This window comes from Gavia stellata, chromosome 12 (genome assembly GCF_030936135.1).
Source record: "Gavia stellata isolate bGavSte3 chromosome 12, bGavSte3.hap2, whole genome shotgun sequence".
NCBI classification, from domain to species: domain Eukaryota; kingdom Metazoa; phylum Chordata; class Aves; order Gaviiformes; family Gaviidae; genus Gavia; species Gavia stellata.
This window is the reverse complement of record NC_082605.1, coordinates 14882680-14899421: the sequence shown is the minus strand read 5'-3', so window position 1 is coordinate 14899421 and position 16742 is coordinate 14882680. Positions and strand designations below refer to the sequence as shown.

Genomic DNA, 16742 nt, shown 5'->3' with positions numbered 1-16742 from the left:
GTGGGGCGCCGCCGGCCGAGGTACCCCACGCAGCCGCCCCGTTGCTCCGCGCCAGGCGGGGGCGGCCCGGCCGCGACCCCGACACGGCTGCCGGGGCGAGGCCCCGCGCTGCCCCACGGGTGGGCGAGACGCCAATGTAGGGGCTCCGCGGGAAGGGCGCTGGGGCCTCCGCGGCCGGTACCGGCGGGGGCTGCGCCCTGCCCCCGGGCGGGACGAAGGGTCCCCCGTGGGGACGAAGGGTCCCCCGCACCCTGGGGCCGCGCCGGGGCTGCTTTAACGTGCCCATGTGCTCGGCGCGGCCTCCCCGTCCCCGCTGCCACTTAAGGTGGACCGTGGGGCCGGGCAGAGCCGCCCCCCCCCCCCCGCAGCAGGGCCGGGGCCCCGGTCACGGGGCTCGGGCCAGGGTGCCCACGCCGGTCCCGCGGGGGTACGCCCCTGACCCCCAGGCCGGGGCCAGGCAGGGGCCACCCCACTCGAGTCCACCTTAACGGGGGACAGCGCTCAGGCGGTGTTTGTACACAGTGCGCACATCCTCCCGCCTGCCCGCACCCTGCCCGCACCAGCAGAGGCCCATGGCGGGTCCTGGGGACCCTCCTCCATCCCACCGCGACACTCAACCCCAGCCCAGCCTCGTGGTCCCGGGCAGGGGGAGCTGCAGCTCCCGTGGGGCCACCAGCCCTGCCCAGGGGGCAGGAGCAGACCCCCAGTACTGGGGGCTGGGGAGACCCCCCCCAGCCCAGCACCCCAATGCTGAGTGGGGGGGACAGGAGGCAGTGACAGCACAGGGACAGGACCTGGATGCTCTGTTTATTGAGGCAATGCTGTGGGGTGCCCTGGGGGGCTGCGCCAAGGCACGGCGGCGCTGGGGGTGCCCGGGGCCCCCCAGGGAAGCAGCACCATGGCGAGGCGGCAGCAGCGGGTCCTTCAGGCCTTGCCGGGGTCCTCCTTCAGTGTCACTGTCCGGTTGAACACCATCTGGGGAGAGGCAGAGGGTCAGCTCAGAGCCCCATGGCAGGTTGGGGGTGCCCCAGGGCCCCTTCCCCAGGGCTCACCTTCCCCTCCTTGCTGTCGGGGTCCACCGAGAAGTAGCCCAGACGCTCAAACTGGAACTTGTCGAAGGGCCGGGCGGAGACGACGGAGCTGTCGACGAGGGCATTGCAGACCACCCGCAGGGAGTCCTGGAAGGGGCAGGCACCTCAGAGAGCACCCCCAGCCCCCCAGTCCCTCTCCCCCCATCCACAGCCCCACTCCCCCTAGCCCCTCTCCCCGCTGGGACATGGCAGGGCCCTGCCCAGGGAGGGGTGGGGGTCACATCAAAGCAGGTGCCTCCAGCATGGGTGCAGGAGGTCCCCAGCTCCCCCCAGGCCTACGACCCCACCTCCTGCTGCTACTCACAGGGTTGAGGTCACTCAGAAAGCCGCCGGGCACCTCTGACAGGTCCTCGGGATTTTTGTGCAAAAACCTGCCATGAGACAGAGTCTTATCCCAAAGCCACCGGGCAAGGGGACATGGGGTGGCAGCTCTCAGAACCCCACAGCATCATCTCTGCCACCAAGGATCAGGCACACCCCAGCAGAGCCTGCCGGCACACAGCCACACTACTGGGCTGGGTGGCAGCTACTGGGCTCAGTGGCTGGTCCAGTGCCACTGAGCTGGTGCCTGCACCTCTGTGGGTAGACAGGTACTCACAGCTGCTCGTAGAGCCGCACTTCACATGCCAGTGGCTCCGACACCCAGTGGATGAAGGCTTTGGGCTTCTCTGCCACATCTGACTTGGTGCAGGTCACCTCCAGCTCAATCACGCGCCCACTGGCGTCCTGGGCAAGAGGAGATGAGACGAGCCATCAGGCAGCAGCCCCATCCTGCAGGGCAGCCCTGGGGCCAAACCGCCAGCTCCCCAGCTCAGGGCAACCCAGCTCCCCGCCATGCGAGGCACAGGGCTGGCAGGGAGCAGCCTGCACCCACACTATGCCCACAGCACCCAGCAAGAGATGACCATTGCTTCCCTTCCCTGGTGGGGCATGGCCATGTCCTGACATCCCACAGTCCAACCTTGTGTCACCAGTGCCCAGAGCCACGCACCTTGATGACATTCTGGACGGCAATGATGTAGCCAGCGTGGCGCAGCCCCACTGGCTGCCCAGGGGCCAGGCGCTTGTAGCCCTTGTTCAGCTCCTGCAAGAGAGTTCATGACTGCACAAAGGGTTCCAGCACGGGCAGTGGGTCCCCCTTCCAGCATGTCTCTCTGTCCCCACGACTGCATCCCCCCACCCACTCCTGCCACCCCAGGGATCTGGGCACCCAGGGCTGTTTGAACTCAGTTCCCCAGTGCACAGGCCAGGTGTGGGCACCATCGGTTGGACACGTCCCGGCCAGGCTAAGGGCAGCGGGCATTTCCCTGGTGCCCATCAGAGTTGCTGGCACGTTAGGGGGTCACGGTTGAGTGCCTGACACATGCCTCTGCCCCACGCAGCACCAGTGCCGCTTCCAGCGCTGCCAGGCTCCCACTGCCTGAGCCGCAGCTCCTGGGAGCAAGGGCAGTATGGCCCGGTGGGCCCAGCTCACCTCCCTGAAGTCCGTCTCCTCGATGTAGATAGTGGGCTGGAACGGCACTTTGTGGAAACCCCGGCTCTCATCGGCTGGAAAGTTGGGGACAAGGACCTCGAGTGCCTGGGGAGAAGGAAGGGGTGAACACTGACCCTGGGAACCCCCACTCCCACCCCAGCCCACAGCAGTCTCACCTTTGGGGCAGGGAAGTTGGTGATGGTGACCTTGAGGGGTTCCAGGACGGCCATGGCACGAGGGGCCTGCTCGTTCAGCACCTCCCGTGCACATGCCTCCAGCAGATGTGGCTCCATCGTTGCCTGGGCCACCGTCACACCTACCTGCAGGACAACTGGCTGTCACCGCGCTGGCTGGGGGATGCATCCACCTGCCCCGTCCCATCCTGACCCCAGCACTTACCCGGGCACAGAAGTTGTTGATGGCCTCGGGGGGGAAGCCTCGCCGGCGCAGGGCTGTCAGCGTGAAGAGCCGCGGGTCATCCCAGTCCCTGAGAAAACACCGGTGTGACAGCCAGGCATGTCCCCGGTGAGACCCACCCTGGCTGCTGGCCCTGCTCCTACCTCACAGCACCTGTCTCCACCAGCCGGATGATCTTCCTCTTGGAGACGACGGTGTAGAGCAGGTTCAGGCGCCCGTACTCCCACTGCACAGGGCAGTAGACATCCAGCGCGTTGCACAGCCAGAAGTAGGAGGAGCGCCTGCAAGGCAGGCACAGGCACAGCCTGGCTCATTCTCACGCCCCCCCACAGCCCCATAGACAAACTGTCCCCCAGCACTTCGGCAGCTGCTGGGACACAGCCAGCTGCTTCCCCACAGAGCTGCCCTGCCAGATCTGGCTCAGCCCTGGGCCACGCCACGCACAGTGCTCACCTGGCCTGGAACTCCTTGGTGCAGAGGGAGTGCGTGATGTGCTCAATGGAGTCGCAGAGGCAATGTGTGTAGTCATATGTGGGGTAGATGCACCTGCAAGGCAGACGCAGTCAGCCCTGGGGCAGAGCCCGGTGCTGCTCCCCTCCTGACACCTCCCCGCTCCCAGGAGACACAGACCCACCCCCACCACGCGTGCAAGGTCGCTGCAGGCCCTCCCTACCACTTGTCCCCGGTGCGGTGGTGGGGAGTGAACTTGACACGGTAGGCGACGGGGTCCATCTTCCCATCCTCCATCACGAGCTTCATCCGCAGCGTGGCCTCTCCCTCCCCAAACTTGCCCTTTCGCATGTCCTGTGGAGTGGGGGGAAGCTGTCAGCTGAGCCACGGACCTGGACCCCACAGGCACACAGCACCTGCCCCCAGCCAGAAGTACCTCAAAGAGCAGGAGCGACTCCTCCACGGGTCGGTCCCGCCATGGGGAGGGCGGTGGGTTGTGGCCCTTGATCTCATCGACCTTCTGATGGCAGATGTATGCCTGGCCCCTGCGGAGGGGAAACGCCGTCACCAGACAGGAGTGTCCCATCCCCTGAGCGAGGGGGAGCCCTGGCCACAGCACAGGACATCCGCACTGCCCCAGCATATCCATACTGCCCTGGCACGCTCACCTGCGGATGAGCTCCAGGGCCCAGATGTAGAGCTGGTCAAAGTAATCTGACGCGTGGGTCACTGCATAGGGCTGGTAGCCTGTGGGGACAGGGGAAACAGAGCAGGTTGGAGGCACCCCCAGGGCCCGGCAGCAAGACCTCTCCCCAGCAGCACCTGGCCTGACCCTGCCCTCCCCAGCCCAAGCTGTACCCAGCCACTCCACCATCTCCCGGATGGCCGTGAAGTACTTCTCCTCCTCTTTTTCGGGGTTGGTGTCATCATAGCGCAGGAAGCACACGCCACCGTTGGCCTGGGGATGGGGAGACAGTGAGCAGCTGCTCCCTGAGGGACGGCAGGGCCAGGCCAGCGGCCAAGCAGTGGGGGGAGGCAGGGGCCGGGGGGAGCTGCCAGCAGGGTTTGGTGCTTCTCACCTTGGCATAGCCAAAGTTGAAGTTGATGGCCTTGGCATGGCCAATGTGCAGGATGCCGTTGGGCTCAGGAGGGAATCGTGTCCGTACCTGCAGGGGGGAAAGGGGACACCTCTGTCCTTCAGCAGAAGATTCTTGCACTCCCTGATAGCAGGGGCACTGACATGAGCCCCTGACGATCCCATAGAGCCCCCTGTGCTACGTGGGTGCTGCCTCTGGCCGTGCCCCCAGTGAGCTGTGTGTTCCCCCAGCCCACCCACCTGGCTGGAGCCTGGCACAGCGGTGCCACCCTTGCAGGGAACTGCTGGGCTGGGGGATGTGGCCTCACCTGCCCACCCGTGATTGCCAGGTGCTGCTTCAGCAGAGCCATGGTGTTGGGCGTCACCACGTAGCCCTCCGTCTTATAGTTCTCTCCTGCAGGCAAAGGATGCTCGGGGCTGCAGCACCGCCCAAACGGAGCCAAGCCCAGCAGCCAGTGGGGAAGGACACGGGGCCGGTCCAGTCCCCCACAGCACAGAGAGGTGGGGCCAGGCACAGAGCTAGTGGAGTGGCCTCGCACATGGCAGTGGCTCCTTGCACTCACCTGGCTTGTGAAACTTGAGGGCTTCTCCGCGCAGCTGTTCCAGCAGCGACCGCGTCTCCACGCCCACCTCGCCTGCAGGGAGAGACAGCGCTGAGCAGCGGCCTGACCACAGCTCCCAGGACCCAGCTCAGAGGCAGGTCCCGGGCAGGATCCAAAGGGCTGGGGAAGCTGCCTGCAGGAGGACAGTCTCTTACCATTCTCCACCACAGCTGCCTTCTGCTTCTCTGTCGGGGCCGGCCGGGCCTTTGTAGTCTGCAGGGACCAGAACAGCATCCTGAGTGCCCGGCCCTGGCACACACCTTCCCCTCCTGGCCGCCCCTGCTGCCCCCAGTGCTCCCTCAGACCTGTGCCCATGGTGGCGGCTGGGCCCAGAGCAGCTATATGGGATCCTGCCTGGACACTCCGCATGGAAATACCGTCCCAGTTCCCAGGCTCCCCCTCATCCTCACCTTTGGCTTCTTTTCCAGGTCAGCTTCTGTCTTTGGCCCCAGCAAATGCAGCACCTAGAGAAGAGAGACACAGACAGGAATAAAAAAGGCTCGTGGTGCCCCAAGCCCTGGAAGTGGCCCTGTCCAGCTGTCACCCCACTCACCCTGCCTGCACCTACCTGGGGCAGGCTGTCCCCAGCGCCAGACCATCCCACGGGACAGGCCAGCAGGTCTGACACCGGGCATGGCACCAACAGGGGACACCACCCCAAGCAGCACCTGACCCACTGCCCTCGCACCCACCTGCAGGTCCACTTCATTCTTGATGGTCTTCCCGTCTGCCCACCGCAGCCGGCTCCGTGCCTCCCCTGTGGAGAGGGCACCCCATGGGCAAGGGGCACGGCCCAGCCCGGGGGGCTTCAGCCAGGGCTGCTGAAGCAGGACACCGCAGCCGGAGGCAGCCCTTGCCCCAGGGCCGTCCCTGTCACAGGGCACTACAGGCTGCTGCCACCCCCAACTCTGCCCATGCTGGGGACACAGCAGGACATCTCCCCTGCGTCAGGTGGGCTGTGGCAGAGCGACAACGCAGCAGCTGGCACCGGGGCAGCCCATGGCAAAGGGCTGGCTCTCAGGATCCAGGGGATCTGCCCCCGTGCCCCACACTCACCCATCAGCAGCCCCATGTTGAAGTGGTAGCGTTCCGCCAACAGCTCTGCTCGGTGCTGTCCGATCACGGCCTCCACCTGGGACAGGGACGCGGGGGTGAGTGAGGCAGGCGGGGAGCGTGACGCCAGGGGCTGCCAGCCCGTCCCATCCAGCGTCCCCCCGCGCGGGGCAGGCAGGGCTGCGGCCCCACTCACCGCCTCCTCGATCTGCTCCGGGGTGACGCACACCCCCACGCCGCAGGCCCGCTCAAAGTCCGCCACGTCCAGGGGCTCCAGGGGATGGCTCCTCACGTACTCCAGGGCGGCTGGAGAGAGAGAGGGGGGTGAGGAGCGGGGCCCTCCCCGCCCCGCCAGGGCTGGGGGGGTCCCGGGGCCGCACGGTACCGCTGAGCTGCAGGTCGGTGAGGATCTCCCTGCGGGCGATGTAGCCGACAAGGAAGCCGAGGTGCTTCGGGTCCCTGAGACGGGCGGCCGCGTTGTACAGCAGCGTCCCGGTGGCTTTGTCCAGGGCCGGCCCTAGCGCGCTCCGAGCCTGCCGCCGCCCCGGGGAAGCGTCAGGGCCGGCCTGGGGCTGAGCCCCGGCGAACCGGCGGCCCCGGGGCGGGGCGCAGTGCCAAGGGCCGAGGCCGCTCGGCGGGGCCAGGAGGAGGCGGGGCTGGGAGGGGGTCCCGGGGAGGGGGCGGCGTCCCGGGGGGGGGTGGTGGCGCCGCCGCACCGGGGACTGGGGGACCGAGGAAGCGGGACCGGGGTGGGGGCCCGCGGCGGGCGCACCTGCAGCACGGCCCGGCGGAGCAGCGCGCTGAGCGCCCCGTTGCGCAGCGTCTCGCGCGCTTTGGCCTCGCTGAGGCCGATGCCGGTGAAGAGCCCCAGCGCCTCCTCCGCCTCCTCCGCCGCCATGGCCCCCGCCGCCGCCGCCATGCTGCTGCCGCCGACACCGCCCGCCCGGGGGGCGGGGCCACACCAGCCAATCGGAGTGGGGAGGGCGTGCCGCCGGCACAGGTCGAGCCAATCGACAGTGAGAGAGGCCTGCCTCTGCCAATGGGATGGGGGAACTCCGCGCCGGCTCCGCGAATAGGCGCGCAGGGGGCGGGGCCAAGTGTGCGGCCGGTTGCATCATTTAAAGAGACCGGCGGCGGCGGGAGACACGTGGGGGGCGGGGCTGGAGGCGGCCCCGGGGCTCATACCTGCAGAAGGCCCCGCCCCGCCGCGCCCCGCCCCTCCGGGAGCCCACCGCCCCGCGGCCCTTTGTCCTCGCCCGGCCGCCGTAACCCGCTCCGACCGGCGCCGGTGTCCTGCCGTGAGCCCGGCGGCTCCCGCAGCCCCGGCGGCAGTCTCGCCCCTCCCGTGTCCCCGTGTGTGTGTCCCGGCCTCCCCCAGCGGCCCCGAGGACGGTCCCTGCGACGGTCCCGTGGGGACGCACATGCCCAAGGGCCGGGGCGGGGGTCGCGGTGGCTGCCCCAGCCCGGTGTGTGCGGGGCCAGACCGGCCCCCGGCCCCCGGCTGCGCCGACCCAATGACCCCGGCTCCCTCAGCCCGGTGTCCCCCAGCTCTCCCAGCCTGGTGTCCCTTGGCCCTCCCCAGCCCAGTGTTCCCCTGCTCCCCTATCCCTGTGTTGCCCCAGCTCCCCCAGTCCAGTGTCCCCCCAGCTCCCCCAGTCCGATGTCCCCCCAGCTCCCCCAGCCTGCTGTCCCCCCAGCAGCCCAGTGTCCCTCCGACTGCCCCAGTCCGATGTCCCCCCAGCTCCCCCAGTCCAGTGTCCCCCCAGCTCCCCCAGTCCGATGTCCCCCCAGCTCCCCCAGCCTGCTGTCCCCCCAGCTCCCCCAGTCCAGTGTCCCCCCAGCTCCCCCAGTCCGATGTCCCCCCAGCTCCCCCAGTCCAGTGTCCCCCCAGCTCCCCCAGCCTGCTGTCCCCCCAGCTCCCCCAGTCCGATGTCCCCCCAGCTCACCCAGTCCAGTGTCCCCCCAGCTCCCCCAGTCCGATGTTCCCCCAGCAGCCCAGTGTCCCTCCAGCTGCCCCAGCCCACTGTGCCCCGAGCCCAGTGTCCCCCCCAGCCCTGTGTCCCCCAGCCTGCTCCCACCCCGGCCCCAGCAGCAGCAGACCCAGGTGGTTGGGGAAGGGGGTTTATTGGCAACACCCCGCGGGAAGAAGCACCGTCAGGTCCTGTCAGCCACAGCCACCCAACATGGCCAGGCACGGCGGGTCCTGGATCCTCCACGGGGGGCCAGGCAGGCAGTGAGGGTGTCTCCGGGGGTCCCACACCACTGAGAGGACAGAGCCGGTGTCCGGCAGCAGGACGGGACCGTAGCTAGAAGTACAGGTACAGCTACAGCTCTGTCCCGGTGCCGGGCACCGGCTCTGTCCCCTCAGTGGCTGCCTTCTGCCTGCCTGCAGCCGGCAGAGGCTTCAAGCTATAGCGGGCACTGATGTTGGTACCCGAGACGCTGCGGTACTCGCCCATCTCTGTACGGACAGCTTCGTTCTGGGTGATGGTGAGCAAGACTGGGACGGAGAGCGTCACCTCCTTCCGCAAGACCTGGATGCTAAGCGCCGTGCGCGGGGGGATCTTAGCTGGCAGCTGCACCTCCACCCGTTCCCGGCGGGTGCTGGATTCACTGCGTCCTTTCTGCACCGTGAAGATGTTGGAGGCTTCCACGGTCAGCGTGAAGGAGAGCCCGGCTTTGAGGCTGGTGGCATTGCTGAAGTGGAAGCTCTGCCAGAGCGTGGTGCCATACTCCCGGCTGCTGCTGGCCGCCAGTGCCTGCTCCGACTCCGTTTCATTCACCCCCTCGATCTCATCCACCAGCACCTCCCGCTCCGCCTCCACTCGCTTCTGCTCCCAGAGGAGACGCGCCGAGACCAGGGGCCGCCCGGGCCGCAGTGGGCGCAAGTGGGACAACCGAGCCTGGAAGTTCAGCTCAAGTTTGTAGTCGGCGAGACGCTCGCCAGGCCATGCCAGGCAGTGCCAACCGCCCCGGCCGGGGTGCTGGTAGAGCAGCCAGACGCCTCGCTGCACCACATGGGAGGCCACCCGGTCGTTGAAGTACCCGTATGCCAAGTTGGTCTCCTCCATCACCACCTTGCACGCCCCTTGGAAGTTGGGGTGCTCATAGAGGGTGATCTGGGGGTCCCCCAGGTCATGGTGCACAAGGCGCAGTGCTGAGAAGCTGTTGGGCCGCCCCACAGAGGGGTACTCGCCCTCCTCGAAGGCATGCGGCTCCCCCTCGTACTTGGGATCCGTGTAGGCAATCCAGGGCTGTCCCTCCACCTTTAGGGAGGCGATGCAGTCCCCAAAATCCAGCTCGTGCAGGTCGGGCACGTCGCAGGTGAACTCCCGGCTCAGCCCCTCAAAGTTGGCACGCTCGTACACTGTGATCCGGTTCATGGTGCCGCAGGCGCCCGCCGCTGCGGGGGCACAGTGTGTGTCAAGTCCCCTTGTGTGGGGTCGCGTGGGTGCTACGGGAAACCTGTGGGGAAAGCTTGGCCAGCAAAGGGCTCCCCCCGGCACCCCCTTTCCTCCCCTGCCCTCTGCCCCCCCTTTCCCCACCTCCGCCTGGTCCCCGCGCTCTCACCGTCTGTGCCGGCAGTGCCCCGACGCCAGCCCACGACCGTGCCTTTTACGAGGGGGTGGAGGGGCCGGGGCGTGCTGCGGCACGAAGCGAAGGCGATGACGGTGCTCGCCCCCACGCCCGTGCCCAGCCCCGGCCCCGCTCCAGTGGCGGGGAGCCAGCCAGGCCCCGCATGGCCGCACGGCAGCCGGCACACCGGGATGCCTGCCGGCCCCGCAGACCAGCCCTGCCGGAAAGTCCTGCCGCACCCTGGGCACACGGCGCTCCAGTGCTAACGAGTCACCACCAATTATCACTGATGCTTCCGCCCTGCCTGCGCTAATTACAGTGTGTGTTGCCAGTGGGGCAGGAACTGCCGGCTCGCCCTGGCAGGGTGAGAGGGTATCGTGGTGGGGCCAGCCAGCACTCCGAGACAAACCCCTCCAGCACCCCGGTGACCCTGGGCGTAGGACACGGCCCGCCTGGCACGGCACTGCTGCCACAGCCCCGTGGCCAAGGATGGCCGGGGCAGGTGGTGGCACTTCTTCCCCCTCGTCCCTCCATGGGCAGGACGGCTACGGACCACCCCAGGTGGCCATGGTGCTGCTGGAGGGTGACGGGTGCCAGCACTGGGCACGGTGGGACACTGACGCCCCAGCCAGGGCAGGGGAACGGCTGGCAGCCACCCTGAGCACAGTGTGCCGGGGGCTTCCTCAGGGCACCATGAGGGCCCCCATGGCACAGATTGGATCTGGCCCCCCTGGGAGCTGCTGGTGCTGGGCACAGGGCACATGCACCCCCTGGTTGACACCCCACTGGGACCGGGCTCAGGCAGCTCAAGGGATCTGGGGCAGGTTCATCTTCTGGCTTCTCCCAGCCGCATGCCTGGGCCCGGGGACTGCCTCATGCCCTCGTCCCCGGCCCCACAGCCCCGGGCTGTCCCTACAGCACAGTACAGGGAGCAGGAAACCCCAGGGCTGACACAAGCACCTCCTGGGGGGGCACGGCTGGTTCCTGACTCACTCCCTGCAGCCCCCGCTCAGGGCTGGTGACACCAGGACCCCCAGTGTCGGTGGGCTGAAACCTGCCCCTTGGGGCCGGTGCGCGGCCAGGGAGCGGAGCCAGCCTCGGCTGTCTAGGGAACCCAGGGCTGGCGGAGCCTGTGGGCACCCGCATCCTGCCATGGAGGGGGATGATACCCTGCTGCTCCTGCAGCCTGTCCCTCCCAAGCCACCCCAAGAGAGGAACCCAGGCGTCCCGGCATCCCTAAGCCCTGTCCCCCCCGATCCCTGTCCCCCTCAGGCAGGTGCCACCCTACATCTGGCCCCCCCAGCTGCCCGCTGCTGGTGCCCCCCTCCCCTGCCCACGGTGCTGGGGCTGCCAGGGTCTCCCAGTTTATTGCCAGATGTTGGGGCGGTCGGGGTTACACCAGACAAACGCTACAGGAAGCGGTTAGTGAGTTGGGGGCCGCAGGGGCCGTGGGTGGAGGCCGGGGAAGGGCTGTCCCGCTTGCTCCCCCGGCCTGCAGCCTCCCCGCCAGCCCCCAGGCTGCCACGTTCCCCGTGCCGGGGACCCCTCCCGCTCCCCGCAGCCGCCCCAGCCCCGTGGCCCCCAACAACGCCCGCCTTGCAGTCATGCACCCCCCCTGCGGTGAGGCCGGCGGGCCGGGGCGGCGCGGGGCAGCGTGGGTGGGAGGTGGTGCTGGCATTATTGCTATGGCGGGCGGGAGCAGCGCGACCCTCCCCACGCTCAGATCACAGTCTCGAAGAGCGTCGCCTTCTCCTTGGGGGGCTCTGGGGCCAGCAGCTTGGCTTCTGCCTCGGGCGTCAGGTACTCCAGGTGGTGATGGCCCCAGATCGGAGTGGTCAGGAGCTGCCAGCGCTGCGGGGACACCGTGTCAGCACCCAGGGAGGGCAGCACGGAGGACTGCCTGGACCCGGCATGGTGCATTCCCCCAGAGCACGGGGATGGGGTGGGGACAGGACCGAGGTGGGGACAGGGTGGGATTTGGACGGGGATGGAGGTGAGACTGGGATGGGGAAGGGATTGAAATGGGATTGAGAGAGGGATAGCATGGGGACAGGGATGAGATGGGGATGGGGATAGGACTGAGATGGTGACAGGATTAAGACAGTGATGTCACAGCAAGGATGGGATTAGGGTGAGGTTGGGAGTGAGACAGCAATGGGGACAGGGACAGGATTTGGATGGGAGTGAGAGCAATGGGGACAGGAATGGGACTTGGATGGGGATGGAGGTGAGACTAGGAAGGTGAACAGATTGAAATGGGATTGAGAGAGGGACAGGGATTGCATGGGGACAGGGACGACACGGGGATGGGACTGAGACAGAGATGGGGACAGGGACAGGATTTGACTGGGAGTGAGAGTGATAGGGATGGGGACAGGGACCAGATTCAGATGGGGATGGGACTGAGACAGTGATGTGAACAAAGATGGGATGCAGGTGAGGTTGGGAGTGAGACAGGGATGGGGACAGGGATGGGATTTGGTTGGGGATGGGACTGAGATGGCAATGTGGACAGCGCTGGGATTTGAACGAGGATGGGACTGAGATGGGGACAGGACTGAGAGAGGGACAGGGACAAGGATGGCCAAGATGGGTTGGGGACAGAGGCGGGAGGGCCCCCGCCGCGACGCCCTCACCTCGCGCAGGGAGCCTTTGCAGCGCAGGAGCTTGTAGAGGACGGTGCAGGGGATGCAGAGCATGGAGGAGAGCGCCAGGACCCAGCCGATGGCATCCCCCCACCACGGGTACACGTACGTCTTGTTGTAGGTCAGCGGCTTGTAGTTCACTACGTGGAACACGAAGATGCCCTGGGTGGAGAGAGGGGGGTGAGGTCCCGCGGGGCAGGGGGCTGGCAGCCCCAGACCCCCCACGCCTGTCACCCCAAGGCCCCGACACGCGTGTTGTCCCCGGGGCCCTGACATGCGTGTCACCCCGTGGCTGCCGTGCCCGAAGGAGCCGCCTGGGGGAGCCCGGTGCCCGTGGCACAGGGCCGGGGCAGCGGGCACACACATGCCCACGCGAGCACACGCGTGTCCCCTCGCGGGGCGGCCCCGCTCACCACGCAGACCAGCGGCGTCACTACGGCCCAGCACCACTTCATGAATGGCAGGGGCCGGTAGCCGATCATGCGGGCCACGTCATCCATGAAGCGGTCGGCGCCTGCGGGGAGAAGGGCGTCAGCTGGGCCCCGTGGGGCACCCATGTCCCCTTGTGTGTCCCCCCCCGTGTCCCCCTGGCCTCACCGTAGACCCAGGCAATGACCACGCACTCCCAGAAAGCCTGCCACAGCAGCGTTATCCCGCTGGCCGAGTAGTAGTCAAAGAGCTGGAACACGTACATGCCACCCTGCCGGGACGGCACCGCGCGTCACGGGGGCTGCGCCGGCTGCCCCGCGCTGACACAGGCGCCTCCACACCGGCACAGGCACAGCCTTGCCAGCCAAGGTGCCCCACCTGGCATGGACACCCTGCATGCCATGAACACCCTGTGCTCCCGCAGTACCCCCAGGACGATGGGCACCCCCCATGGCTGCAGACACCCCCACGCCATGGGCACCCCCAGCTGCCATGGGTGCAGCAGGCCCAGGGAGCTCCCATCCCACACTGGGGCCCCATGGGAGGTGACGTCCTGGGGGCAGTCACGGGTGCCTGGTGTGGGGCCAGCTGGCCAGTGTCCCTGCCGTGTCCCCACCTGCGTGACCATGGAGAGGTCGATGAGGCAGCAGACGACACAGCAGAGCGCGGCGGTGAGCTCGCGGCGAAGCGAGCCAGCCCCCGGCTGGGGGAACAGGTCCAGGATGCCCGTGATGAAACCCTCCACGCCGACAAACTGTGTCAGAGAGTGGGGCTCAGCGGGGACGTGCCACACCATCCCCTCCCCGTCCCCGTCCCCCTGCCCGCCACTGCACCTGGCTGTCCAGCCCCAGCACGAGGAGCATGAAGAAGAAGAGCGTGGCCCAGAGCGGGGACAAGGGCATCAGCGTCACGGCTTTGGGGTAGGCGATGAAAGCCAGCCCGGGGCCTGCGGGAGAGCGGGATGAGTGGTGCCACCCCAGGGTGGGACACAGGGGACATGGTGCCAGTGGGCTCCCACCGCCTGGCACTCACCAGACTCGGCCACCTTGGAGATGTCCACGCCTTGCTCAGAGGCCATGAAGCCCAGCACAGAGAAGACGACAAAGCCGGCAAAGAAGCTGGTGGAGCTGTTGATCACGGCCAGGATGTAGGCGTCCCTGCGGGCAGAGTGGGTCAGGGGGTGCCGGGGGGACACCGGGGGACACACGGGGGGGGACGCTCTGCAGCCAACATAGCCCTACCTGTAGCAGTTGTTGTGGAAGCGGTTGTAGCTGCCCAGCGCGGTCAGGGCGCCCAGCCCGATGGCGTAGGAGAAGAAGATCTGTGTGCCAGCATCGATCCAGACCTGGGGCACAAGGGAGGGCATCAGGGGGCGGGAAGGGTACTGGGGGGGGGCCCAGCACCCAGCCTCCTCCTGCCCTCCCCACTGCCCTCACCTGTGCCTCGGCCAGCTTGGACCAGTCGGGTTTCAGGTAGTAGACGATGCCGCCCAACGCCCCGGGCAGTGTCACCCCATGGACCAGCAGCAGGATGAGGACCACGTAGGGGAAGAGTGCCGTGAAGTAGACAATCTGCAGAGGAGTGGGTGCCAGTGAGACCCCCAGGCCAGGGCTCTCTGTCGTGTGCCACAGGTGTCCCAGCAGGACCAGGGCTCAGGGACATCCCCAGCAGCTGGTGGCACTTTCCAGACAGATGTGGGACAGGGGGTCTTGCAACCCCGTGGGCTGCGGCACAGGAAGGCAGGAGCTGGCAGTGCTGCGTGCCGCAGTCCCGTCCCCACGTGCCAGTAGCCCCACCACATCCCCCGTCACCTTCCCGGTCGACTTGACGCCCTTCCAGATGCAGAAGTAGACGACAACCCAGGTGGTGACCAAGCAGAGGATCATCTGCCAGTTCATCTCCCCGGGCTCGCTGAGGTCCCCCGAGAGCCGCAGCACCTTGTTCCTGCAGAGCGGGGCCGTGCTGAGGGCCGGTGCGACCCCCCTGACCCTGGGGGAGACCCCCCCAGTCCCCACACTCACTCCCAAAACTCGATGACAGGCGAGCGCTTGCTGGCTAGGTCGGCGCAGCTGAGGTTGAAGGGTCCAGTGCCGACGCTGGCATTGGTGCTGCCGTTGAGGCAGAGCTCGAGGTGGAAGAGCTCGGCACACTGCTCAGTGTTCCAGGCGTGGCCGCAGGTGGCCCACGGCAGAGTGTCCGTCAGTGAGTGCACCAGGTAGAAGAGCCCCCACACCAGGATCATGATGTAGTAGGAGTTGCAGAAGAAGACGATCACCATGGAGGCGAGGCCCAGACCTGCGGCATGGGGGGATCAGAGCCGGCAGGCACCCATGGGCACCCGGCAGCCCAGCGGGATGGGGGAGCCGACAGCCTGGGGTGGGATGGGGGGTGCTGGCAGGGATGGGGCAGGACATGGGGTGCTGGTGGAGACGCAAGGAGCCGGCAGCCCTGGGCAGGGCAGGGGGGAGCTGATGGGGACAGGACAGGGGGAGCTGGCAGCCCCAGGCAGGATGGGGTGGGGACAGCTGGCAGCACGGCACAGGACAAGGGGGAGACGGTGGGGCACAGCACAGGGCAGCTGGCGGGGACACTGCTGAGGTGGGGATCCAGCAGCCCCGGGGACGCCGGCAGCAGGCAGGGATAAGCTGGCAGCACGTAGGCAGGGAGCCACGGGGGCAGGCGGGGCCGGGCAGGGCAGCACAGGGTGCCACGGGGCATGGGTGCAGGCAGCTGCCACCCTTGGCCAGGGTGCAGGGTAGCAGTGGGACGTGGGCAAGGTGCACGGGAGCAGGCAGGGCGTGGGCAGGGTGCTGCCAGCCCCGGCAGGCTGCAGGCAACCGGTGCCCCAGGCAGGGTGCCGGCAGGGTGCTGCCAGCCCCGTGCAGGGTGCAAGGGGGTGCGGGCAGGGTGCAGGCAGGGCACGGGCAGGGTGCAGGCAGGGCGCGGCGTTACCCTTGAAGAGGGGGGCGATGTTCCAGGCGGCGATGCCTCCCTGCTTCATGAACTGCCCCAGGGCCACCTCCAGGAAGAAGACGGGGATGCCGCCCACGAAGACGATGAGCAGGTAGGGGATGAGGAAGACGCCTGGGGCCGGGGGGGGCACGGGACCGGCTCAGCTGCCGCCGCCCGCCCCGGGCCCCCCCGGGCCCCCCCTCCCTCACCGCACCGCCCGCCCGGGCGCAGCGAATGGCGAAGGCGCCTCTGCGCCCTCCCCTCGCCGCGCCGCCGATGTAGGTCAGGGCGGGCAGGTGGCGGGGGGCTCCCCGTGGACCCCCACCCCGGTGGGTGACGCTGGACACGCGTGGGGTGGCCCACGAGCCCCGCGGACGGACCCTTGCCCCGAGGAGGTGCAGGGTGGGCACCGTGGGGTGTCCCCCCACACGCTATGGAGTGGAAAGCGGGGTGCCCCCCCGCCTTGGCGCACTCCCCCACTCCGTGGGGCCGGCGCGGGGCTCACCTCCGCCGTTCTTGTAGCACAGGTAGGGGAAGCGCCAGACGTTGCCCAGCCCCACGGCGAAACCCACGCAGGACATGATGAAATCCATCTGCCGGGTCCACGTCTCCCGCTCGGGGGCGGCCACTTTCGGGGGGCCGGGGGGTCCCACCAGCGGCGCCGTCACCGCCCGCTCCTCGCCCGCCGCGGGGGGCTCCGCGCCCTCCGCCTCGCCGCGGCCCTCTGCTGAGACGGGGGGGGGCCACGCTGCCGTCACGCGCGCCCGTGGGGGCGCGGAGGGGGGAGGGAGGCGCGGGGAGACCGCAGGTCCCCCCGCGTCTTCCCCCCCCCCCGCGCGCCCCTCTTCGCGCGTGGGGGCGTGACGTCAGATGTCAGGTCGGCGCGTGACGTCACAATGCAGAGCGGTGACTCACCCCGCGGCGGCGGGAGGGGGCGCGCCGCGGTCGCGCGTGGCC

General features: G+C 68.4%; 3 protein-coding genes across 4 annotated transcripts; all 3 read right to left on the bottom strand.

Moving 5' to 3' along the window:
- Positions 1-869: 869 nt before the first annotated feature.
- QARS1 (glutaminyl-tRNA synthetase 1) lies at positions 870-7606 on the bottom strand. Its single transcript, XM_059823485.1, has 25 exons — positions 7553-7606; positions 6956-7216; positions 6569-6716; positions 6380-6489; positions 6187-6262; positions 5823-5887; positions 5541-5594; positions 5286-5343; positions 5092-5163; positions 4837-4922; positions 4512-4598; positions 4291-4390; positions 4101-4179; positions 3869-3977; positions 3656-3786; positions 3436-3528; positions 3126-3263; positions 2965-3052; positions 2742-2885; positions 2566-2670; positions 2083-2175; positions 1690-1817; positions 1396-1462; positions 1053-1178; positions 870-975 (listed from the first exon to the last, which is right to left on the bottom strand). Exons 1-25 carry the CDS (start codon positions 7604-7606, stop codon positions 925-927), a joined length of 2523 nt encoding a protein of 840 aa, XP_059679468.1. The 3' UTR covers positions 870-924.
- Positions 7607-8288: 682 nt separating this feature from the next.
- LOC132317886 (epidermal differentiation-specific protein-like) lies at positions 8289-9671 on the bottom strand. The gene has a single exon (XM_059823366.1). The coding sequence runs from the start codon at positions 9564-9566 to the stop codon at positions 8508-8510; it is 1059 nt and encodes a 352-aa protein (XP_059679349.1). The 5' UTR covers positions 9567-9671; the 3' UTR covers positions 8289-8507.
- Positions 9672-11333: 1662 nt separating this feature from the next.
- Positions 11334-16467, bottom strand: SLC6A8 (solute carrier family 6 member 8). 2 transcript variants are annotated; one of them, XM_059823552.1, is made up of 13 exons: positions 16291-16453; positions 15786-15917; positions 14855-15128; positions 14645-14777; positions 14270-14404; positions 14075-14178; positions 13866-13960; positions 13667-13779; positions 13450-13587; positions 13002-13104; positions 12818-12918; positions 12396-12566; positions 11334-11610 (listed from the first exon to the last, which is right to left on the bottom strand). In XM_059823552.1, the coding sequence occupies exons 1-13, from the start codon at positions 16376-16378 to the stop codon at positions 11479-11481; spliced, it is 1719 nt and encodes a 572-aa protein (XP_059679535.1). In that variant the 5' UTR covers positions 16379-16453; the 3' UTR covers positions 11334-11478. The 2 variants fall into 2 exon arrangements, with proteins under 2 accessions (XP_059679535.1, XP_059679534.1); XM_059823551.1 differs by having other exon boundaries at positions 11335-11610; positions 13866-13990; positions 16291-16467.
- Positions 16468-16742: the final 275 nt, after the last annotated feature.

What these genes read in the sequence shown, in the direction of transcription:
- LOC132317886 (XM_059823366.1), bottom strand. Translation starts at nt 9,566, where the DNA reads ATGAACCGGATCACAGTGTACGAGCGTGCCAACTTTGAGGGGCTGAGC.
- SLC6A8 (XM_059823551.1), bottom strand. Translation starts at nt 16,378, where the DNA reads ATGGATTTCATCATGTCCTGCGTGGGTTTCGCCGTGGGGCTGGGCAAC. An exon ending in CCTGTCATCGAGTTTTGGGA is followed by an intron (nt 14,778 to 14,854) that starts GTGAGTGTGGGG and finishes CCCGCTCTGCAG; the next exon opens with GAACAAGGTGCTGCGGCTCT. An exon ending in GCAAAGGCTCCCTGCGCGAG is followed by an intron (nt 11,611 to 12,395) that starts GTGAGGGCGTCG and finishes GTGTCCCCGCAG; the next exon opens with CGCTGGCAGCTCCTGACCAC.
- QARS1 (XM_059823485.1), bottom strand. Translation starts at nt 7,606, where the DNA reads ATGTGCGTCCCCACGGGACCGTCGCAGGGACCGTCCTCGGGGCCGCTG. An exon ending in CCTCGGGGCCGCTGGGGGAG is followed by an intron (nt 7,217 to 7,552) that starts GCCGGGACACAC and finishes TCCCATTGGCAG; the next exon opens with AGGCAGGCCTCTCTCACTGT. An exon ending in CACCGCACCGGGGACAAGTG is followed by an intron (nt 3,529 to 3,655) that starts GTAGGGAGGGCC and finishes TCTGCCTTGCAG; the next exon opens with GTGCATCTACCCCACATATG.